Below are 27,372 nucleotides of genomic sequence, written 5' to 3' on the forward strand. Positions count from 1 at the left end.
GTGTTCAAATTACTGGATGTCTTATATTTGAATATTTTCCGAAAAGTTAAAAAAAATATCGCCATAATTCATAAGGGATAATGGACAAGGAAGTGCATAATTAATATACAGGATGAATGTACAGAATGAATGTTTGAACGAATGACACTCATTATCACTATTAAAAGTTCTAACGTATTAGAAAATATTTTTTTATATAATTTGAAGCACATGTTTTGTAAACATTGAAAAACTTCATATTAATTTTAGTGTTTTTAATATTATAATTTTATTACAATATATTTTCTTTTTTTTTTGAATAACTATAAATGTACAACATACGTTTCCGATCTTCTGAATATAAATTTTTCCCAAGAGTGAAGTCGTGGGCCAACGATTCTGTAGCCACGAATGTGCGACCCCTTTCCGCTCTCTAAACATCCTAAACTTTAGATGTCGATATTAATTTTAACTATTCGTTTTTGTTCGGTACTTTTTCATAGATTTGCATTTGAAATCCCTTAAATGACCTTTAAGAAATCGGTTAAAGGACGATAAAATCGTGAAACGTGCAAAATGCATTACTCAAAAGATACCCAGCTGGGGTGAGGGGGGGGGGGGTTAATGTATAATTTACCAGAAAAAAACAACCAACTCGATTTTTAAGTCCTTCAATAAGTATTGAAAAATATAAAAAATTACGTGTACAGCAGCTACTTACAGGTATAGTTGGTATTTTACAGAATAAAAAATGAGAAATTAAAACGATTTTTGTGTCCTTAAGTATAGCAGGTAGGTACTCGTAGTTTCCCTTCTATGTTATAGTTATAAGTATTTAATGTTATAAGTATTTTGTTATATCTAAGAATTTATTGATGATAACATATTTTTGGTTTTTTTTTTATAAATATTACTCTTATCCAAATCATTACTATATTATCATGTTATAATGTTTTGAAATAGTTCTTCTCAGATTTTTTCACGATCGCATTGTTCCGAGGATCGTTTGAAATTTTATTATATGATTACATTTTAAACTTTTCGAAGGTAACTGAGCTCTTCTATTATAACTATATGCGATACACGTTTAGATTAATATAATTTACAAAAGTATTTCAAGTATTTGCACAAACTATTTAAAACACGATTTCATATGATTTACGAAATTAACATTGTACCTATTATACGGCAACAGTGGATTGGGAAAATTGCAAATTCGATGGCCGTCGGTGAAAATGATATAATAAGATGTTTTACGTTTTTTTTTTCATTAATATCACAAATTGCCTTATATTACAACCGAACAACGTAGTAAAATGATACCTCTGGGAATAGTTGTTAACACCACCTAACTTTCGTTTTACAAGGACGGCCGATTTCCTTCAAAAGTCTATTAAACATCTGTATATATTGTAAAATAAAAATATAAACGAAAATATTATGCAACGCTCGTTAGTTATAGTAAGTCGCGCCGAGTGATGATTTTTAGTTTGAACTTATCGAGATATCAACACATCGAGCACCCGTCATCAGTAAAATTCTAGGGTCCTGGGTCTTACCTAAACGGTTTTACTATAATATGATAATTTATGATAAAAAAAATACGTGATCTAGGGTAGATCGAGGGCATATAATATTATCTTATGTCAAGATCCACTCGTTAAAAATCAGTGAAATTTGTTCTGTTCAACGACGGTGTTGTCCCAACAATGAATGAATTGAAAAATATTAAATATAATCCTGTCCAAGACACAGACATAATATGGATCGTCTGAAACAATTATTATCAAATGTCCTTTTCTGATGTGGCAGCATACTGATGATTACTGTTTACTCTATGCCCAATTTTCTAACCTTGGTCTAAGTTCACTTGCTAGTTGTAATAGAACAAGCAACAGATAACTTTGATGGTGATTAGTTAATGCCGGACACCAACGATAACCCATTAATCAAAATATAAAACACATCAGATATTATAACAATAGGTAAGTCCCTCGCCTACGATAAATAATAAGTTACTCTTACTTAATAATTGTTACAAGATTTATAGATCTTACAAATTACGAATAATTTGAAAATCTATAATAATTTTAATTAAGAAAAAAATCTTTATAAAAGTGGTGTTGAGTGATTAATATTTATATTTTTTAATATAGATAATGTTTAGATAATATATTTGATGAGATATTAATTCAATACGACAGTAAAAAAAATGCATACAACGATTTTTAAAACACTTTCTTAGAACTTTTGAAAACTTTTTTGGTTTTACCCAAAAAAAAAAAAAATATTTAGTGAACAAGTTTCGTGTTATTAAAACTTTAATGGATTTTTTTCAAAATATATTCTATATAATATTCTTATACAACTCAAATACAATAATTCAAAAATTAAAAGAATATATCTCCAAACCATGTTGTAGATTTCTATCTTATATATACGCAATGCGTAAAGGTACAGTGTGGTTATTATTGTGTCGTATATAGGTCAGTATTATATTATACGCACTACTGTTTTTTTTTTTTTTAAATAAAATAGAAATTACGATAATACAAAAAAGTCACCCACGAAAATACACATGTTGCATTACTATAATATAGTAAATTTTACGAACTACCTTTTTTTATGGAAATAAATAAATAAAAAATATATTTTCATGTTTTGGGTTTTCTGTGTGGCTTTACTTTTTTAACATAATTTGTAACACGGCGGCATGATTAGGCAATATAGATACACAAAAAAAACCCTAGACGTTTAATATTTTTTGCACTCTTTATATTAATTTATATTCACATTAATTATTTTACCTTTGTATAATAAATAATTGTGCGTGCTGTGGACTGACTTTAATAACCCATACTGCTTATGTTTGATCGGTGACTTTTGGAAAATTGAAAAGTTTGAATCATTAGTATTCTGTTTAAAAACTAAATTCAAATCAATTGGTTACTTAATTGGATAACTTTAAATTATATTAGCAATCATATTATTGTCTTTTTGCGTAAAAAAAAATCAACACTCGTTTTATAGATTGAGTAAAAATATATTAAACGAATTAGTTTAATAATTTTCAAAACTGTTTTTGGTTTTATTTGAATATTGTTTTACATGGAATACTTTTTGAAAGATATTAGTTAAAATTAAAGAAGAAGGTTTGCATTGTATACTTTGATTAAAAATGGTTAACCTACAAAAAAATATCATAAAAAAGCACGTCTAAAGTATGAAACGAGATAACAAATGTACTTATAAATGTTTTATTTGTTTCACTATAATATTTTTTTAGATTTAATGACCATTCCTGAAAACAGCTAATTTTTATTATAAATCATTTTTGCATGGAATAATGCACAGACATTTAAACAACAGAAACGTATTTAGAGTATGACAAAAAAGGTAACTGCTAAGGACTTAAATGCATATATTATTATATTATGTTATAATTTTGTGAAAATGTCAACAAATACTTTTTTAATTTGTAATATCATACTGAAAGTGAACGGGTGCCAAAAGTAATGAATAATAAGTCTGGAGACGATGGATATATATAACTCTACTCCAGACAACACTCATGCATAAGTTAACGATTTGTATTTTGTTTTTATCATTTATGTATAACGGATCCTTAATTATTAATTACTTACGTTATATTATTAAAATAATTTAAATCAAATATTTTAATTAACTAGTTCGAGTGCAACGAGTATTCATTTTTTTTTTTTTTTTAGTTAAATTCGTTCAAAATATTTAATTACCTTTAGATGGTAAATTAACTGTTGCTTAAGTTATTAATGGACATTATATTTTTTGGATATTTATAAACAGTACTATAGTTGACTTTTTTGTTACAATACAGCCCCAAAGGTATATAATTAATACTTTCATAATTCTATTTTGAATGTTTTCATCAAATCATAATTTATACCTACTCAAAAATGCATTGTATAAGGAAACACGTAAAAAAACGTTAAATAATTTATGCATTCTACCTGACAGAAATAAAAACAACACAGCACACAGTAATTTTATTTTAAGTCTACCTTTTTCATTTGTTTCAACATACTCAAAAATATATTATTTGTTGTAGTATTGAATACGAAAAATCAACACTGTGAATATTCTCATTTATTACTTATTACTTATTATTTTTTACCACAGCTGTATATAACTCCGACTTACCCCTGAATTATTTACTGCGTCTAATCGCTAAACTTTAGCGTTTCCGTTTAAGTCGTTACCACGCTTCCTCCGGGGCGTAGGTGTCTACAAGTTATGGCAATAGGTTGGTTTTATATTAATAAATACGATTATATACTAACCGTTAATGCGTGAACACATTTATGTGATAACTTGTGGCGTATATTATAACAATATACCGTGAGTACCCACCACGGCTATCTACACATAGACAACCGTGGTACCCACCGATAAAAACCATAGGCTCGTCTTAACCGAAAGTCGATCGTGCGCGAATCTTTATTATACGATTATACGGTGGTTATACCATCGCGGGTATATTATTATTATTATTATTATGTACGATATACCTTTGTTTGGCCGTACGATGTTTTTCTTATGATAATATTATTATAGGCCGTGCTCGCATCTGTTGTGTGTAAACGTCACGTGCGCACGCGTTAAACGGTTACGATTCCGGTTGAGTGTGTTCGACGAGACAGGGGGAAGGAAACCGCAAAAGAAATAAAAAAAATTATAAAAAAAAAAAAATAAATAAATAAATTACAAACAAACCTCTTATTATTAATATAGGAATGTTTTTTTTTCTTCTTTCATCGCTAGTGCCTGCGTCAAAGCTCCCGCCACTCCACCACAGGACACCGAGCCCAAAACTGTCCGCCCTCGTGCGAATAATTTACAGCTGCGTCGTCATGCCACAATGTACTTAAAATAATAATTATTTTGTTTATACCGTCTTTTTTTCCCCTCTCTCCCACTCTCTCTCTCTCACACACACACACTCTATTCCATTACACTCTCGCAGTGCCCTCCTCCCCCCCCCCCCCATTCAAACACACACACACACACCCGCGCCCGCACCTCCAGCAAGTCGCCAGCCGTATAATCACACCAATGCTGCAGGAGTCTACGCGAGCTGTACGCAAACACCACACGACCATCGATGGCGGAAAAGTGGGCGGCGGTGTAACGATAATTACACGCGGGCCGTATAGCAGCTCGTCGTGTATACCTTTGTGCGGACCCTAACCGCTCACCGCCGTTAACTTAAAAATGTAAAAAAAAAAAAAAAAAACGCGCTCGCACATTCCTTTTACCGCCGACGCCGCCGCCACCGCCGTTGCCCGAATAATAATTATATTTTAATTGGTGTGTGCGCGCGGTAGATCCATATCGTCGCGGTAACATTGTTTTTTCCGTTTTTTTTTTTTCCATCTTTCCACCATAATTCACTGTGCAGTCGGCCTCACAAAACGAGTTGTATCGATCAACGTGCTTGTGTCGTATCACCACTGCGCTAGACTAGGCACACCCCGACTACTTTGAAATCAAAAGATATTTCGAAATGACCACCACTACACCTTGCGATTTTTTCAGACACGACCATGATGATACGCACTAAACCTTTAATAATGAAGAAAAAAAATAGCAACGACTAAAAATAAGTGTTGAACAAAATATTATGGTCAAAAACACTTATATATAATAATAAATACGAAAAAAAAAAACACAAAATTAAACTCACTTATCCGTGTCCGGATCGCGAAAACACTGAGGCTGAAAGGACTTCGTTCTAGCGAAGTTGCGACGGCGGCGGCGGCATTTTATTATTACAATAACAATATAATTATTTCGCGATCTCCATCACATTCGCTCCATTGGTGGGCAGGGCTATGCTTAAATTAATTATTTTGCTAAAATATAATTCCCATTAAACTATACCCGTGTGGCTCTATTATGTATTGTGTTAAATAATTCTCAACTATAATATTACTGTCTGTTGTTGTAACATAGTATACAACACTATATGTTTTTATGATATCGCGCCGGATCTGTTTACTATCGACCACGGTACAGTAACCAGTCCGAAATATTATTTATAATATTTTTTTTTATAACTGTTTAAACGCAGACAATGCTATAACCACTCGTTTCGAACCGAAATGCTTTATTCATAAAAGCTTTTTTTAATATTATTATTACGCACGTTAACGTGCAAACAATATATTATTATATCGTGTTATACATATTACGACCAAAGGGATTCCCCACGTAAAAAGTAAAAGAAAAATCAAACAGCTAAATCTAAAAACATTGATAATCTTTTTGACAACTAATGTAAGTTCGTAAAATATAATATTATGTATTTTTACAATTGACACGAAAATTATTGGAGTGTTAAAAATCATGATCACATCGAATTTGCTCGAAATGGACGAGTATAATAATATATACATAAGTAATACAAAAACAATACATTATATAATACATATAATATAATATGTTAACGCAAAAAATAGAAATTAATGCCTTGGTTAAATAAAACTTCTTTAACTCGAAATCGTCAATACCCCAAACTTTTTCCCCAGTCTCTAGAATTTTTGATAGTTGTATTATCCTCGGATAACTTGAATTCTTGAATAACTTGAACTTTCTGGCCGGTCCCTTCAACTTCGAGTTAACCTTGTTTGACTGTATAATACGACGGAAAATATATGATGGGGAGATTGATAGTTGCATTATCAATTTCAATGTATCAGAGCATTTAGAGTTATGAACATTTCTATCATAAATCTTCGTAAATAATAATATGGTCAGGATAAAAGTGTATTGAATACATGTCGAGAATATAAACTAAAACTAATGAAACAGAAAACGAATATAATAGCTATTGTCACAAATATGATTTTATAAACATTTTAATTAGTCGTATTATGATTTTTTTTTCATATCAGTCTGCATACCAGTAATATATGTAGTATACATAGTAACAAATGGTAATATGACAAAGTACAGTGTAACTGAGAGAAAATATAATGCGAAACCGTAATAATACTTAACGAATAAAACGTTAGTAACTGAATCACCAAATTCAATTGAGTGTCTTTGAAATCTTAAACTCAGAGCTCGATGGGAGAGTCACACATGCTGTAGAAATGCTGTAGTACCATTACGCGTTGTTTACTTGTTTATATTTTTTTTTTTTTTTGAAAATAATTCAATATACATTTTATTTTTAAATAAAATATAATACTATAAAGTTTCAATATTTAGAATATTATGGTGAATAGTATAGTACCTATGTTAGTACACTTTTCCACATCGAAACACATTGGAAATTGATTTAGGTATACGTTTCACATTTGTGGTCCAAACTCCAAACATAACATAAACGTATATAATATTATATAATATATACACTTGATAAACAAAACTTTATTGGTTTTATTTTATTTACAAACAAATAAAAGAAGAAAAAAAAATTTAGCATTAGAACACGTGAGCCATAAATTTATGTGAGTACTTTTTTCATTCGTAATGTCTTATTATATTGTATATAATATATATATATATATATATATATATGTATTTTTTCATTAAAAACTACAATGTTTATATTTTTTTATTATTCCAAGTCCTTATATAATATTTATTACGAGGTGAAATTTTTATACTTGCATCGTGTGTACTTTAACTCAATTTTGTATATACTACATTTTAACCAAATGCAATCAAGATTTTATAGATTTCCACAAAAATGGAAAAATGTAAACACGGTTCTAGATACTATTCCAACGGATTACCAATAAATTGATCTTTATGAGTACCTACGTTGAATATTCTATGAAAATCCGATTTAAACAAAAAGAAATATATTGAGGGGCGAATAAAAATTAAAGTTCACTTATTTACGTAGGTAAGTAAGGCACACAGTGTAATATTTCTTTAGAATAATAATCATGAAATATAAGAGTGAATAAAACGACAGATATTCAATCTTGTACAATGTTCCATTTTAGAGTTTACACAATACACATTCACAGTCAATTAATCAAAATAAAAAAAAATAAATTATATAATTATAGTATAGTATACTGTTAAGGACTTACCTAATACCTTAAATATAATATGCTTTAAATGATATTTGGCTCTTAAAGTCTTAACTATATTTTGTACGCACATTCAAAAAGTAAATTGTTATAAGATAGGCACTTGCCACTTTGAATATCGCAACGCTTAATTATTATAAAGATGAAAAAAAAAGATATAGAGTCAAGTTACGTTAAGTTGGTTAGTTAAATTATGCTGTTCACAGTATGAAAAATACTAAAATTCAAAATGATAACATAAATAATGCAATAAATTCTTCCTCAAACTAAGTGTTGCTTAAATTATATAATTATAATATTTCGTTAAATTAAATTGAAATTGAAATTCGTTATAACTATAACGTTACTAAGTGATAATCACGAAAAATTTAGAAAACATTTAACATTACACACAATAGTTATGTAATAAAATATTATTGGGAGACGGAGTGGCAGAGTGGACTAAGGCGTCGGCTGAAACGATAATTTAACTTCAATATACCTACCTAGTAATGTTTTAAAAAACGCGTCGACAATTTTAATTCCGTTTCGACTCTTATGACAGTTTATAATGTTCTAGTCGTTTAAATTTCACAGTGTTTGTTTTAAAAGACATACTACTTGAAACTTTCTTTTCCGACATACAATTACATATGCGTCTATACTTAAACAAATTTCCTCGGGCACTTACAGATTCCAAAAGTACTTACAGAAGTTATGTAAAGACTGTCGGAAAATATAAGGGAAACATTGTTGAGCTTTTGTCATTTGAGTGCAATTATATTCAGCACGATTAGTGTTTGTGAAAGATTTATGGTTACGATATGAATTTGTTGTCAATTAGGTGTTTTACTCGTTTTCAAGTAGGTAAAGTCTTTGGAGTTTATCGTTTTAATTTTAATTACCATAAAAATATATTATATTTCGTTTTGAATTGCCGAATCAAATTTAATATAAAATATATTCTATTAAGCTTAAATGTATAATATGAAATACGTCTATATACCCGAATACGAACCAATGTTATAAACGATGTGTTTATGATTAATAACTAAATTAATACGACTAAATGCAATGTTCGAAACTTTTGGCGGAACCAGCTATACCACACTAGGTATATTGGAAATAAATTTCCTGCTAAACTTTAGTTTCCGTTTGTAAACTGTTAAAGATATAATGTATTATTTTATCTTGAAGTTACTAATTTAATTAAACACAGATTTTCCTTAGTAATTATTATTATATGCTATAAAAATGGTTTTCCTACTTCTCACTAGAATCTATTAATTAAATTGTATGAATTATTACAACAGTTAAACTGTATACAATTTAAGAAAATATGAAAATATGAACAAATAGTTTAATTTATTTTGATATTTTTACAGTAAATGAAATATAAAATAGAGAATATGAACAAAATCTAAATTCAATACGGCGCATTAAATAAAATTCTCTTGATAGTTGTTTGCAGATATTAAAACTATTATTTATTCGTTTGATGCATTTTTGAATTGGACGTTTTTAAAACTTATAATTGCTTTTTTAATACAAAAATGTAAAATTGGTTACTGTAGAAAAATACAATTTTAGGTACTACATTGAAAATAAACTCGTACAGAAACAAAATATACACTTTTTGAAAGTTTTAAAAGAAAATATTTTGCAGAACTTGGCGAAAGAACTATTTTTTCTTCTACTTCTTATCGAAGATAAAAAGCTATTGTATTCTAAACCACGTCAGTTGCTTTTATGGCTGCAAGTGGTAGTATAAAGTATATATATATATGTGTGATTGTTAGAAAACTTGTGTATACCTATACAATTTGTTAGATAGGTACTCTGGGAAGTATATTTTTCACATTGAAGTGATAACATAATGCCTAACTAACATAAATAATTGTTATTACGTTTTTAATGACAAGGAATCTTATTGAAAAAAAAGAGTATTCAAACGAATAATATCCTTTTTCGTGAGATTAAAAATGGTTATTGGAAAATATGTTAAAGATAGCATTGTTGAACATAATATTATTATGATTTTTTCGATAAATTATAGGTAAGAAGTGACAACAATTTATATCCCTGCCACATTTTTAATTTCGATACCAAACTCTTTATAATTTAAATAATATTATTATATTTTTGTGTTCAATCATGTAATTAAATTAAATCGTTTGATATCCATACACGCCTTTGAAACTATATCGTTGCGGAGCTAAGATTCTATATTATAGTATCCACGAGTTTTTCCAAAGAAAATATTATTAATTTCTAACAGTGCGCACACCTCTACCGGTTTTTCTTCACTAGAAATTATGAGCCGACCATATATTATCAATTCGTTTTCATGCCATTCGACAGTTATAAATGCTTTATGACGAATGGGTACTTTATGTTAATTAATGCATCGTAAAAATGTTTATTATGTATGTTTCGTGGAAAGTGATTCCTATCGTGATGTTATGACTTATAATATCGTTATGTACATAATATAGGTACGACATTAAAATTAAATCATTGTGGGTATTTCACAGTGGTTAAGTATTTCTGTATATGAAAAATACGGCACATTATGCAATTGTTATATTATTACAACTACAAAATAAAACGATAAAAATATGTAAAATATTGTAAGAAATCGTATAAATGCGTATATTATATTATTATGATCTATTATTTATAGCTCCCAGTGCCACGTGGTTTATTAGACGTTATTACGAACAAGCGAGGTAAAATTATTGCAAATTTATGTTCGAATACTTTTTTACTATGACATAAATACATTGCATCCTCAAATATTTGTTTTATAGACGAACAAAATATCATAACGTTATAATAATAATATTACGATACGTATTTGTATGATTTTTATTTGTACGGCCATTTAAAAGTGTAAATACTGTTTTTTAGGTTTCAGTTGTTGATAATTCATAATAATAGTAATTGTAATTAAAAACTACGATCGGACTGTTCCCATACCGGCCCACAGATGAACAACATACAATGATTTTCAATTCGTTTTAGATTTTTTTTTCTTAGAAGTATCATGTGAGCGTAATATTTATTCGTAAATTTGATTGTCATGATTATTTCGAACATTATAGAATAAAATATAATTCACCGGGCACGGTCATATTTTTAAAAAATTGCATTAGAAATTCGCGACTATACCATTTCGATACCATGATATCATATACTACAACGGCCATGTTTGATGTGTTCATTTATTTTATGTCAACGCAGTCAAACATATTACGGTCTGATATTGAGGTTCGATGCATATACAATATCATAGAGTTATAGACGTATATATAAGTTATATTAGAAATATAATCATATGTTGATAATAACGTATACGTATCGGATAGATAATAATATAATGTCATCTAGCGTATAGTGTCAGACTGTCTCCTATGTATATAATAATATCGATATAAAAATAATGTTTCCGTCGACTGCAATCTTTGAAAACAAATCGCAGCACCGCTCTTGTATATATAATAGTTTTATTGCGCTTTATGTTTCGACGAAAGCGATGACGACGTGTCGTTAAAGTCAAACTGATATAAATACTATAAAATATATGACACGTCCAAAGCGTGTTGTTGAAGTTGTACTTTATATTATTATAATAATAATAATAATAATAATAATATATAACGACGTCCGAACGATAGACTACCTATTTTATTATAGCCATGTGGAAGCGTACACATATTGTACAGGTGCAGTTCATTGTTTTTGAAACGAAAACAATAAGGAGCAAATATTCTATGCATATATTATAATATCAACTGAGATGCATTTTAACGTATAATGTATTCCGCGTGGTTATGAAAATGCCGAGTATGAAAACGCTATGTGGGTAAAGGAATAATGTTATTACGACGTTAGATCCCACGGACGCCTGCAGGTGCGGCGGAAACGCGCCTTAATCACCATAATTTGTTAATAAAGGATACCTGGTAGCTGGTATATATAGTTGAGCTTCTGACGGGCTGGGTCAGGGGTGTAGAAGATGTGTCGGAGGAGCAAAGGAAACGCGGGTCACCGACGTCATCGCCTCCCCCCCCCCTTATTGCATCGTCACCCAGCACGGCGTCAAGGTAGGTATAGTCAAGCTACGTACCTCCATAGCTGATACCTACGCTTGTTTCAATATTATATACGTATAGGAGGTAGGTACCTTCTGTTGTAATAGTGTCGTGACCAAATACGCTAATTAAAACGTTCGGTGTCCTCTCGTTTCAAACGTATGGCAAAGGTAAAACCGTACTATTAGGTAGGTACCTATAGTTAACTGATGACGTTGTCAGCAGCAGAAACAGTAGTAGTAGTAGTAGTAGTAGTAGTAGTAACTAGTAGTGGTAGTAGTTGTAATCATATACTTGTCAAGTGTTTAAATAGTTTTTATAATTATATATTTAAAAACACAATAGAAAAAAATAATTCTACAAAAAATATGTTCAAGTATACTTTTATGCAAAGTCCTGTAAGGATTAGTCTGTTAACGTTGTCTCTAAACAATAAAAAAAAAAAACCCTTAGTATGTTACCCGATATTTTTCTGTAAAAGGAAAATCCATGAATCATAAATAATATTGTTAATAAGTAGCCATGACAACAAAAACGTATATTTTTCAGTCAATTAGAAAAAAATCAGTAAGAAAAATAAAATATCTGTACCCAGCCCAAAAGCATATTAATGTAAAAAATAAAACGTGTATACAAATAAAAATCTAAAATCATCACTTTTTTTTTTTGAAACAGTAGATGCCAAAAACAGTAAAAGCTGTTTAAATAAATATGTATTTTTTAATTACCTTACCTTAATCTGTAAAGTAAATACTAATATTATGATTTTCTGAAATTCAATTTTATCCATAATTTGATTATCCTCTTTCAATTTTATAGTCACTATTTTAGTTCTAAAATCGTACTAGAACTAGTCATAGTCAATCATCCTCGACATTTCTTAACATATTTTCAATGTATAATTTAGTAATCACGTGATAACCAACAGCGGCGATAACATTTTTTGTTTTTAATTTTTCTTAATATTTCGTAAAAGCTGCATTCATTAAACCATATAAAAAGACGCCGATGAAACATTATATTAACGATATAGTCAGCAACGACAGCATATTTTGACCTACCATTACGTATCCATTTTTGGCTTGAGTAACTCCGGGAGCCATATTATTTTGCCGACAGTACAATACATTGTATAGTTCTATTATAGATATGTGCATAGCGCTTAATGAGTCTTACCTGAAAATATCGCCCAGCACAGCACGAAACTCCACCTTATCAACGATGAATCCATAGTCAAGCAATAGTCTCCTTCTCCTACTCCTACTCCTGCTATTCTGCTTCTGAAATACATGCACAAAATGGAATTAAATGAATTAACATTATCTTGGCTTAAGAATATTAGTGTAGTAGTTTAGCATCCCTTTTTTGACCTTTCTAGACCCGCCTGGACTTATCTTAAACGCCCACACGTTTAGTTGACGATGTTTAAATATACTTTGGTCTATGTGTTTGAGCGTGTGTCCTCCATGCAGTTCGCTCAAGAATTGTAGTATCTCTACAGTGTATAGATAAAGTAAAATTACCCGTATAATAATATTGTTTGTTCAACATATTGTATACTAATCAAGATTTTCAACAATTATTCATCACAGTGAATACGATTTTTAAAATATTAATAATTAAGAATAAAATATTTCTGCATAAGACGATTATTAACAATATAAATAAATTATTCTAGGTTTAGTATCAAAATTCATTAAACAAATTCAATATTTTTTACCTATTGATATTATATGTTCCATTATTAAAATGTCATAATATTATGATTATTGCATTAATTCATTCAAATTCATTTTTATGTTTAAATATATTTTTTGTGTAGAGATGAATTTCTTTTTGGCCATATCCATCGATTTTATAATAAAATACATTTTTATATGTATATATTATATCTTAGTATTAAATCAATAGTAAATTCTACTAATAATGTATTTATTTTTTTACCATGCGTTAATAAAGGTAAATAGATTTTTGATATAAAATTGTATTATGATTCCTATTTTGAAATAAGCACTGGTAATTATAATTTCAACTATAATTTAAATTTTCCTAGGCCACCATTAATCTAGTTTTCAGCGGTGTCTATAGGTCTGATAAATGAATATTAATATATGATATAATATTCCTTAATATCAAAAATTACTTTATAACATACTAATTTTACAATATTTTAAATCCAAAAAAAAAATACAATTTAAAACAATGCAATATAATAATTTATGTAACAATATTATAATAACATTTTATAATGTTTTAATTATTAAATTATTAAAAGGAAAACATTTGTATTCAACTTTTTTGTAAGTATTACTAGCAGTGATTACTTAAAATGTTTTAACTGGGATTTTTTTAAATTTACAAAATATATTCTTACAGTTAATTATAAGTCATTATTATTACAAGTTTGAAAATATAAATTATGAGATACCCGATGATTATTCTCAATTTAAGAACATAATATACAAGAGTATAATAGAGAAACCAAATACAATTTTTGTTATTAGTGGTCACAAAATATAAATTGTATATTTTTTTGTTAATCAGAAGCATAACGATTGATAAACGGAAACAAATGAATCTGCAAATTAAGTAAATAATTCTTATGACGATTCGTGAAGTTCACGAACTAAACTGACTTTGCTCTACGCAAAAACATCACATCGACGTATCCATCAATAACGTTGATTCATTTGGGAATAAAAGTGTAGGCACATCGTATCTTAAAACAAAGTTTGAAAATCACTACGTACAATCCAGTAATATAATATAGCAGAAAAGCAACGAAGCTACGGTTTTATGCTTCGAGATTTTTCATATCAATTACGTTTTACAGTGTGGAAATTTCAATTTTTCTTCAAATCCCTATTCATTCTGATACTATACATTTTCATTATTTTCATAGATTTATAATGACATATCACAATATTAAGATAAACTAATATTTCTTTATAATTTTGTGTAGCAATTTTTGCGAACAGCTACTCCCGGTGATTAAAGTGTATTACAAAATAACAAATAATTTAAAATAAAAGCTTACCACGGTTGTATAAGATTTAAAGTAAACAACAAAAAATGGGCAATTTATTTTTATTAAATGTTTTCATAAAATAATTATATATATTACTTATGGAATACGTATATTATATATTTTGGTATACTTTTTTACTGAGTGGATTGGCACTTTATTATGTTTAAATCAAACGTAATAACAAATGTATCAGCGGTAGGTATATCTACTAATATTAAATTAAAATAAATCATTGTTTTGTTGAACCAATCATGTTAAACAATGTTGCACAGTTTACTAACGCGAATTCACATCGTAAAATATTAAAACAACGTCACTTTTATAATGTAATATTGAAATTGAACAAGAAAATAGATGAAAAACTATAATATTTGAATGATTTTATCGACTGACAAACGCCATACCGATGAGACATTTTTTCGTACACATAGTAATAATTTATACTTGTACATTGTGTTATATACATATAGGTACTTGATTTGAATATGCGTCTCGCACATGCTCGATCGGTTAAATGTCGGTTTTAGGTATAAAAGTGACATTGTCTAACGCCAAAACATACGCAACTCTAAATCCATCCGGATGGCGGATACCCAATTAACATTAATTCCGGTAATCGTCAGGAATTATTTTAACATACAACACGTCACACGTTCCATTATTTTATGTCCCACTTTACGCATTTTGTGCCTCGCTGCGGAGTGCGGATACACGTCCTATTCAACAGCTTTTATTATTACACATACACTAAAATCGATACAGAGGTTACAACAGGTGAGGCCAACAAATGTTTATGTTGTTCATTTAGAACGCGGCAGTGTCCAGAGATTGTTTTACGCACAGACTATCCGTTAAAAAATAGTATCGCGGTGATCGCGAAAGACGAACATTGAACTCATCGAGTGGAGTTTTTTTCTAATATTTTGCAAAATAAATTTTGTATAAATACATGATGTTATGGTAGTATATTATTATACATATCCTGCTATTCGTGTTTCCATTTTTCAACAACACTATATTTGTATTGTAACTATACTCTTTCTTCACTTCCCAGTTGTTTTTAAATTTTAAATTTGTTTCTTACAAAGCGTATACCTGCTATAATAATATCATCGGCACGTAATTGCGATGGAATAAAAAATAATGTGCATCTGTGTTCGTAACTTTTCATGGAAGTTATTTTACTACCAATAAGAATGGTCGACGATACCTATATATATATACCTATTATATACATCACGAGAGTTGTGAGTTAAAATTATTCGTAGGTAGTCCCGTTAAAATTGAGATTTTTTTTATTTTGAATGAGTGCTATTTTTAAAAATTGTAACATTGTGATCAAGTTGTTTGACCATAAACTAAAGACAAGATTTGAATATTGATAAATTAAATTATGAGAAAATTCAAATATATCATTATCATAAATTTATCTTTTTTATTCGCAATTTAAAAAATTCAAACTGCATATTTACAGTCTACGTAAAGTCTTTGTTTAAGTGTTGCGTAAAAATACTATGCAAATGCGATGCAAGCTAAAATAAATATTTTTTATGAAAACTTTCTACTGTTCAATATATTATTACAAATAAGTATAGAAAAATAAATTATTCACTTCAATTTCGTTCTTATATTATTTATAATAGCTGGTATATCATTATATCAATGCAATATTCCAAGAACAAAAATTAAATAGTTCTTTAATATACTTACAAATAGTTCTATAATATCCTTTCTTTATACTTTAATATAATTAGAAACCATATTTTCTGAAAAAACAGCAGATAAACAATTTACAGCAAAAAGGGTGATTCTTATTTATAAAATAGAAATTTGTATCACCACGGAAGAGTCTCAGTTAAATGGTAAAAAAAATGTTATTATTTAAAAATATAGTCTTTAATTATGTACTTATTACAATTTACAATTATTTCAAAAATCATAATTTAATATATGCATTATTGAAGCAAAACAGAACGTCAAACGAGCTTAATGAATCACTGTGTGTACCATGAATATCTGAACAATTTAAATCGAAACTGCGTTATTCTGTGATACACTATATAGTACAAATGTATATTTTTTTTTTAGTGGATAAATAATAATTAATTAGTGCATTTCAGAAATGTCAAGTTTATTATACACTACCAAAATATATTTAGTTCATTATTAGTTATATAAAGTAAAAATATAAAGTAATGTAAAGTTATAAGTATAATAAATTATTTAAGTTAATAAGTTACTGGTGTGTACGCAATATTTTCCTAAAGAAGCGGGGTTCAATTAAAACTAAGGACAATCATATGCAAGCCGCACGCACAACCCCGTCATCATACTTACCCGTTTGTAGATTTAGGTACAAGAACAAAGTAAAGACGATAAAGAGTGCCTCTGAGGGTCTGGATGTGAAAATACACTCACTAATTTTCTGATATGTAATCACTAAAAATAATAAATAAAATAATTGACTTAAAAGCGCTGTAAGTTTTATAAATGCAATTTAAATATGATCAAAACTAACATTTACTTATATTTTCATAATAAAATACACGGTCTCGATCGACTTGAACTTTTATAATAATTTAACTTATTATATAAAACAGAAAGTACCTTATTGGAATGACAAAGAACATAATAATGTTATACGATTATTATTTTGACTTTCATGCACATTAATATACTGAAGGTATGGTATTTTGGAATTATTATTATACATAAATTTATCTTAATAAAGTGTTTGATTTAATGGTTAATAATATACGTTTTGTGCAAGTAGTAACAGTTGTTGAAATAATTTTAAATATTGCTATGTATGTTATATTTAAATGTGTGTAAAGTTTCTAACTGAAAAAAAAAAATTATGATTATGAACGCTGAGATCTATACAATATTATACTGTACCAATTTTTTTCCATACAAAACGATTCTTTTAAATGTTACTATGTTTTTGAAAAGTATTCTCATTTTATTAAAAATACTTTTATACTTATACTTAATAACAAAGCAAAATGTTCGAAAAAATTATATTTTTCACTATATTCTATTTTAATTTCAATTCCTGAACAAAATAGTTTTCTCAGATTTTCATTGTATTATAAAAATCTAATTTTGGACAAGTTTTTATTAGTTATAAGTTTAGACATTTAATTTTAAGTTAAGATGAGCTTTTCAAAAATGTTGTTTTGTTATCACTTCAAGTTCTGTAAAAAAAAATATTTCCTAGGAAATTCATATCGAGATAATGAGTATAACGGTTAAAAGAATCATATTATATTATTTTATATATTATTATATTATATTATCATATATTATGAAGCTGAACTAAGATTTAAATACCATGGATCAAAAATATTTACGTCTCAATTACTTGCGTTCTCTCTGACTAAACGTAGGCATAATATATTGCGTTCATCAGAACCAATTTTTATTGCAAGTCGATTTCTTTAAGATTATTTTTCAATAATTCAGTTAACAAGTTATGAGCATTTTAAACATGTACGAAATATTTTACATACGCACCTGCTCGTGGATCATAACCAGGTAGCTTAAAAATTAAAATATCGTAAAAAATCAATTTTTATATTGTACATTTGTTAGACAAAGCAGGCTTACTGAACATGTGGGACCCACATTGTGGGTGAGACGTCCTCTTAAGATTGTTATATTCAATGGACCGTACAGTTATAATGCACGCACAATGAAATATAGTCAGATTAAAAAATATAATTTTTTTTCACTTAACATGAATAAAAAAACTTTCTGTGAATTGTTCTTCGCGTTTTTCTCTTAGTTTCAAAATTTGATACATTCATTAGGAAATGGATTTTTGTACTTTTTCCACTTTTATCTAAAATGATATTTCCCAACGGCCCGATAAAGGGTTGTTTGACTTAACCCAGATGCCTATAGTCACATCTATACGTAGTTATATTCCAAATTTTATTTGGATTTTCCCAAAATATCGTTCTGATCAATAGTGCCAGTCACCACAGTTTTCACGTGAAAGCCTCCCAATTAGTGTCAACTTTAATAAACATAAAACTTGTTTCCCAAACAATTTTAATGACATATTAAGTATAAGTTTGAACATTTTTCCTTGATATATCTGATATTATTTCGTATGTACCTTAAATACCGGTATGACTTAAACAATAGTTATCACTTCTAAAATAGTAAAAATATAATCACACATGTCTAATAAAAGTCAAGTTCATCATTGATTATATGAATTATCTAACGTCCAACGAATTTTTATATTGATCAGTTGAGTTTAGAAATAAATTTAAATTTAAATTAAGCATCAAATTTAGTTTTACCACATCGAGATCAAAAATCCATGTGAACATATAGTAGTTTTAATTAGGGGGTTATACAAAATTAAATAACACAAAAACGATTCGTACGAATTTTTATTTTGATACGACAAAATGTTTAGAAAAAGAAGAGTTAAATAATTTACATTACTTATAGATAAGTTTATTTGAAAAAAGAAGTTTGACTTTTCACAGAATACTCCTTAAATAAGTAGTACGAACAAACTAAGAAAATATAAAAGTAGGTATATTTGAAAATCAGATTTTGAAACACTTAATTATTGAAGAAAAAAGGAGGTAGGGATACTTATGAATCATTCTGTATATATAGGTATATATTTTATTGTTTATCAAAGTGGATTAAAATTATAGTTATATGATTAATTTAAGTATTTTTTATTTTTTTAACTTAATGCGCTCACCAATAACATATATATTATTATTATTCATGTGTTTAAGGCATCTACTGTAATTTTATCCATAAATTTAGTAATCAATGGTGGTTTTCTAATGTTAGTAAACTTTACAAAGGTCAGTAGAAGTAGAGCAAATTGTCTAAAAAAATATCTACTGTTAAACAGTTATTTTAACTAAGTCAACAATTGTTTAAACTAAGTTGTTAAATCAGGTTAGTTTCTATTACGGTATTCCGAACAAAACATACACTGTTTGTCCACTTAGCTTATCTTAAGAAATCTGCGATGCGAGAAGAATACTTTATATTTCTATCCAAAACAATAAAATAGAAAAATTTAGCCTTCATAAATAACTAGAACACTTAACTATAATATCTTATCGAACTCATTATTGTTTTTGTAAATATTGAATGTATATTTTATTTTATACATACAATTTGAATAAATTGTTGTCAATTATAGATGATTACAATCAGTATAAAAATTAATGCCAAATCAAATCAATAGATTATGTTTAAATCAATAATCTGATATTAAACAACAGAACTTAATTCATATTTCTGGCTAATTAATAATAAACTACATAATACCTATTATACGTTCTAAGGAATTTACCTTAAAATTAATTATTTTATTTTTAGTATTTTATAAGAATTTCGATAGCGTGATATGTTCATATTAGTAATCTGTATTTTATCTAAATAAAATGTGATTAAATGAAAATCAATTTAGTTTAGCCAAATAGTATTTAAAAATAAGCCTCATAAAGTCTTTTTTCAGGTTGATAAATTATACAAAAAAAAATAAAGAGTGTAATAATAACAAATCATTAGTCACCTCATAATTAAAATCTTAAGCTGTTCTTCTATGACGTATAATCAATTTAAAAACTGTAATCTTGTTTCAATTTTTATCTTAACATTATAAGTAAATAGCTTTTAATTATTTACATATAATGTTTAAGATCTTTGAACATTCTCTTACGTCCAACTTAGATTTAGAGAAGGTACTTTATTTATCAAACGGAGTCAAGAAGGAAATTCGCAATATGAAATATCCTAGATTCTCAGCAAGCGGTAATTAAATTAATAAAATTACGATATTCTTTTGGAAGCAAAGATGAAAATGTGAAGAACACTTCAAGTTTTCACAATTTCAAACCATTAATAATGATAATAATAAATAGTGTATTTATTTAATTTATTTTTTAACATTTTTTTATAAAAGGATTACACAGTTATTATTAAATCTGATCATTACTTATGCGTTCGAAAAAAAAAAAATGTCTATATCTATCCGAATGGTTTGTAATCCAATAACGTATGAAGCATTCACTATTTAGAATTAATTCAGACTACTATTTTATTTTTTTATATACCTTTCGTATAGTTATTTCCGTTTCACTGATTGGCTGTCAAATGGAATTTGTTTGAAACGTGAGTATTTTTTGAACCAGCTATCCAAACGTATTCTGTACATCAGTGGAAGAGTTTCATAGCCATTTAATGAACGCTGATTCTATATTTAGATTCACGTATAGTCAAATTTTACGTCATTCGAGACGGTAATAATATGTTAGGTAATCATTTAAATTTTCTTTTCGCTACATATTCAATCTGATCCATAAAATTGCTTTTTAAGACTTTAAATTTGACGTTAATATAGACATGGAGTGTCATATAGTTCCCGAGTGTATTTCAAAATTCAAAATTACTAAAATCAAAAATTGAATAAGTTCTTTGTCAAAGGAAAAAAAATGGGAGTCAGCATGCTCAAGTGAATCAACCCGTACGGTATATTATGAACTTAAACAAAACAAATTAATTGATGGAAAACATGGTACTGTGTCTGGAGTAACCAGTCGAAAATCGTAACTTTCCTTTGAAAGTAGTAATTGCAATTCGTAGTTCACGTGAGTTGTGAGAATGAGGGTTACCTACCCACAACCATTTAAACACGGTCGATTAATATTCAATAGACACTGGAAAAGGTGCCCATTGTATTGCACGCACTATAATAAGGTGCACTGTAGGAGAGGGTCAGTACGAAGTTCGGGACGTAACGAAACGCAAAAAAATAAAGTACAAACATTTCTCCTTTTTATCCCAAACTCACTGTTTATGGTGTATTTCAAGCCTTATAAAAAGACAGAACCAATTTGTCGTCACATTCCCGCCCACTCTGTAAAATAATCTTATGACAGTTTACATACACACGGCAACCCTAATAATAAAAATGGATCTTTAATGCGCCTTTTACGGAACTCAACTTGGCAACCATCACTCCGCCCATTCGATTAGGATTACGATAAGCCGCACTTGAACGGTCGCACATTGAATACATTAATTAATCAACGCGGCCGTTTGACATTTCAATGAAATTTCCGTTTTATTTCCTTATTAATTGATTTTATTCTACGATGACTCGTATACCATTCATGTATTTTTGGATACCAAGAGTATACAATTTATTTTATCCATTGAACTCTTTGAAAGTTTCGTCAGTAAAATACACAGCGTAGTTACGATGGCTTATAATAAAATGACCTTTTTTTTTATTTTTTTTAAGTATCCATAAATAAATACATACAAATTAATAATTATTGCATGATATAAAATTCAACGAAATATTATGTACACACAAATTTGAATATTCTTTGGATATTAATGAATATATATTTGTACGGTATACGTGACATAAATACATACTCGCAATATTACGATATAATTATTAGGTACTTCATTTAAATAATATGTGAATTAAGTATTACGGTTTATGTATATAGGCTGTCAATAAGCTCATTAGGGTTCGTTTTATTTTATATAACTACAAACTATAAACACTTGTGAAAATCAAATATTCAATACTAATTGAATACTCTATTATTTTTCATAATAAAAAAATATGTACTTATATATTTTATAAATGTGTGTATACAAATACAATGCATATATTTGTTTAAAACACAATTTTTGGAACATATTAAGTTACATACAACCAAATATATTTTATGTAAGACGTACAATAAAATTATCATATTTTAGAAGTATTATTTTTCAATGTAAAGACATCTAATATTGTCAATCAATGCCTAAAAATCGACAATAGTGGTCAGCATTTTTTAATAAAAAAAATCAACATGAACGTTTAAAATAAACATGTTTTGCCTGACACATATTTTCAACTGAAACATCTACGAATTCACACACCACAAAAAATAAAATAAAAAAGTATCGAAATCTCTGCCCAAGTTTGAACATAAAATTCCATGTGTAAATAAATGTATTGAGTTTTTAATTACTATTACAACAACTTTTTATTGGTCGTAACAGATGATTAAGTTTATGTACCTAAAAATGTGCATGTCCTAAATAAACATTTTTAGTATTAAATAGTAAATATATTATTATTTTTATGATGGATAAGTTTATCGTTTGAACTTTAATTATTGGATATTGAAAAATATTTGAATTGTTATGAAAAAATATTTGAAACGAAACATCGATAATTTGGTTTCATAGACATAAATCAATAACACAGATAAATGAAATATAATGTTGGTTAGGTATTCAATTTGTAAATTATAGGTATTTCACGTATATTACCTATATTTTAGTTAAAAATGTGTACACTTATCTTTAATGTAAACCAAAACGCTTACAAGTTAATTATATTTTTCCCATATTTATGATTTATTTTATTACTTACTCTTTGCATACACAGTTATGAAAATAAAATTCATATTTTTATGTTCTCACGTGTTTTACGACTAACATAATAATAATAATAATAATAATAATATGTTAATTTTTATTTTGCCAGAAGTAGGTAAGTACCTACATAAAATACGTATTTGATAATTTGATTATTAGTTTGTTTGCAAAGTATTGAAATAATATAAATTATCAAAATAATATTTTTACCAACTCCATGGCTTAAAACGTTACAAGTAACCCTATTATTTTTTTAATACTATAAATTTCATTAAGAGCGTAATTTTATTGACTTATGATACACAAATTGAAGAAACCTAGCAAAACGAGTAATTGCATTTGGCGAATAAACAAAAGAAGGCGAAATTACTTTCAACATTTTTGTTTTATCACCCTCTAAACATAAATAAAATAGTAAATAAAATAATTTAATAAGAACTGGGGATATTGTGTTAGGTAACCAAACCATTTCATTTTCCATGTAAAATCAGATTATACATATTTCATGTTCTACAAATAAATTTTAGAAAATAGTATCGTCGTAGGCCAAAACACATCTCAACGAAAACCATAGCATATAATTTATTTATATTTTATATTTTATTTTTAAATCTTGGATCATTAAAACAGTATCACTTTGAAGAATGGTGTGGAATTAATGTGTCTTTAGGGTGTACTTGGATATCTGAAATGATGGATCGCGATGAATGCTCAAATATTATATTCACTGGGAACATAGTTGGTACCTACCCGAACGTACTAAATGTGAAAACGTATATTGTTTCTGGTATAAACCAAGATAATATATCTTTATTATACTAATTTATGGGTATTAAATGTAATACGATTGTGCAATTAACACGGTTTTTTGCTTATCAAAAAAAAACCCCCGATTATTCTTAACAGAAACAAAAAAAACCATTCTCATAAAAAATTGTTCTTGTACATATCTAATATGCTCGCTAATATAAAAGAATCAGATTGATAAAACTCGTTTACGAATTCATGAATTTTAGAATACAGTACTTAAATTTAAGATCTGAAATATTTCACTATTCTTAATTTATTTCTAAAAATATTTTTTTTCTTTTAAACGTATTTGGTTATATATGATTAGAAGTGATTTTTTATCACACACAGATAATTGATAATATCGATAATGAATGATTTATCAACCAATGTTTACGAAATACTATATGGGTTAATGGTTATAAATTAGGTATAATTGGTAAACTAGGTATCTATATAATCGGTTATCACTTATTATTTAGGTCCCTATTGACTATTATTTGTTAATTAGTTATCATCATTCCATACAATATTAGACCAACTTTTAAAAATGTTCTCTTGCTGTAAGTATATGAACATAAACTTTTAGATATACTTTTAGACAAACAATTTTTTTTCACATTAACTCATTAATATTTTGATGATAAATTTATGACATTTTAAAACACTTTTAAGTTCTATTATACACAAATGTTAATAAGTGCAAAATGTTTACTATACAGTAGCATTTAGTTGTTCGACGTTGTGATATTTGGGATATTTTCTTGTTACCTTTCCATTAGTAGATTATTATGTTATTATTTTATTACATTGTAATTGGATTAATTTTCTGTCCATTTAACAAAATATTGTTCGCATTATCAGATTTTGTTTTCCGCTTGATCATACTATACACGATGAAATCAAATTGGAACAGTAACGTTTGGAGCGGAAATGTTGATACGACCATATTATATGGAGTGACCCCAAGGTAAGACCATGTAATATACTCGCTACATATTTCTGGCGGTGTTCCTGCATACGACGTCATGGTTTCAGTGTTGTGTGATAACGACCATAGGACGCATCGACGTGGAAAACGCCATTAGCAGACGTTAACCCTTAAATCGGAAATATCACCAAACACGATTTTCGCCGAGGAAAAAAAATATAGAGAAAGAAAAGAAAACCGCAATAAGCACATGTAACACATATAATATAATAATATACGACCTCGGACGACGACACACGCTGCTCTTAAATGGAAAATACGAAATACCGATGGAGTGTATTTTTTTCTAGCGTGTATATAGGAGAACTGTATGTAGTACCTGTGCGTATAATAACGCCGTAACGCAATTATTTCCAACGAAATATATAGGTAGCGATATATATATATGTGTGTGTGTTATATAGTCTCTCATAGATCCGATGACAAATTTCGGACTCGGCGACGACTATTCGCGCGGCCAAAATTGACATAATCCCATAATAGTATTATTATATCCGTGTCACGATACCACTCGCGTACATACCTTCAGCAGCTGCTATTGATACGTCAAAATCTAAATTTTTTTCTTTTTCTTTTTCTTCTCCTCCTCCTCCTCCTCCTCCTCCTTATTATTACAAGCCACGACGTACATATCATCATTTCGAAATCCAACCGGAATAGTAGACGGCAGCGACGCTGCTGTGGGCAAGTAACCCTCCTACTGTGCACGCGCATATTATGCGACACACGCGGTCGTATTATTATATTATTATCGTCGTCGTCGTCGTCGTCGTATATAATAATAGAAAATATAAACGAGAAATCAATGCGGGGCCTATAATAGTTTGACGCTTTGTCAGGTCGCGTCGCTCGGGCAGTATCATTACGTTTTCGAAAACCACAATTTTTCTCCGAGCCCGTGTTCTGCGTGGGTAGGTACCACACTGCCGCGTGTAAACCGTTCCGTTTTCATCCGAATCAATAATAGCGAGAAGATTAATAGCGTCGGCTAGAATTATTACAGTACTTGGATATATTTTTCATTTTCGTGCCAACACACACCACAAATGTTGTGCGAGCACCCCGCCGCCCCCGCTAATGCGTATACGACTCGTCGACTCCTTTGCGGTTACTTAACCGACAATAACAAGTGTGTTGTTCTCGTGTCGTTCTTTAATTTATTTAGCAGTTATTATTAACTTGAGGTGCTGCTACGTTCAAACGAGTGAGTTTAAACGGTCGAAAACAACATTGTCTGGAGAGTCGTGACTAGAACCTCGTCGAAAAATAACAACAAAAAAAAGGTGATTTTTCACTGTATCGGTGACACGCGTCATCATCGTTATATGATCGGTTTCGGTACTGTGCGTTGATAAATTACACAGGACCTTCGATTTTATACTCAATTGAAATCATGATAATATAACTAGAGTGTATAAAAATACGCGATATAATATGTAAACGCGTAGTACGTGCGAGCAATGATTATTGACATCTGATTTCGGCGATCTTAAAAAACGTTTATTTTTAAATTAGATTTTAAAAAAGTTCAATATATTTAATATTAATTTTACTTTTAATGCGTAGGAAATTATATCAATCATATAAAAGTATAGTTTTAGCACATCGGCTGAGTTATTTCACTAACTAGTTCTTAGTCACCTGCTATTAAAATAATAACAAATAAATAATGAATATGCCATATATCATAATTTGTGAAGGTCGTGCGAATTAAAAATAATATTTTAGATTTACAGAAACTTTAAAAACCTGTGTTATCTAGCTATGTAATTGTTGTAATACTCGCATTATGTATTTATATTCAAATTAGAATTATTAAAATGTTCGGTCTTTTTATTATTTGGTTAGTAAAATGTTCACATTATCAATCAAAAGCAGGTGAAAGGCCAATGACTTGAGGATTATATTGATTTTAAGTAACCTTAATAGTAGGAAAAATAATTAATTACATTCCAATATAAAACAATTAATGAAAGCAAACAATGT

The 27,372-nt window shown here is 28.4% G+C and overlaps 1 protein-coding gene across 3 annotated transcripts in view; it reads right to left on the bottom strand.

Moving 5' to 3' along the window:
• LOC132952360 (uncharacterized) overlaps positions 1 to 27,372 on the bottom strand; it is a 183,687-nt gene that overhangs the window by 104,368 nt on the left and 51,947 nt on the right. For 2 of the 3 annotated variants that reach the window (XM_061024641.1, XM_061024642.1), the window contains exon 2: positions 13,316 to 13,419. In XM_061024641.1, the coding sequence (XP_060880624.1) occupies positions 13,316 to 13,419 (104 nt within the window). Of the gene's footprint in view, positions 1 to 13,315; positions 13,420 to 25,909; positions 26,921 to 27,372 lie in introns of those variants that run through there. The other variant, XM_061024643.1, reaches the window with a different exon arrangement.

The sequence above is a fragment of the Metopolophium dirhodum genome, chromosome 9 (genome assembly GCF_019925205.1).
Source record: "Metopolophium dirhodum isolate CAU chromosome 9, ASM1992520v1, whole genome shotgun sequence".
NCBI lineage: Eukaryota > Metazoa > Arthropoda > Insecta > Hemiptera > Aphididae > Metopolophium > Metopolophium dirhodum.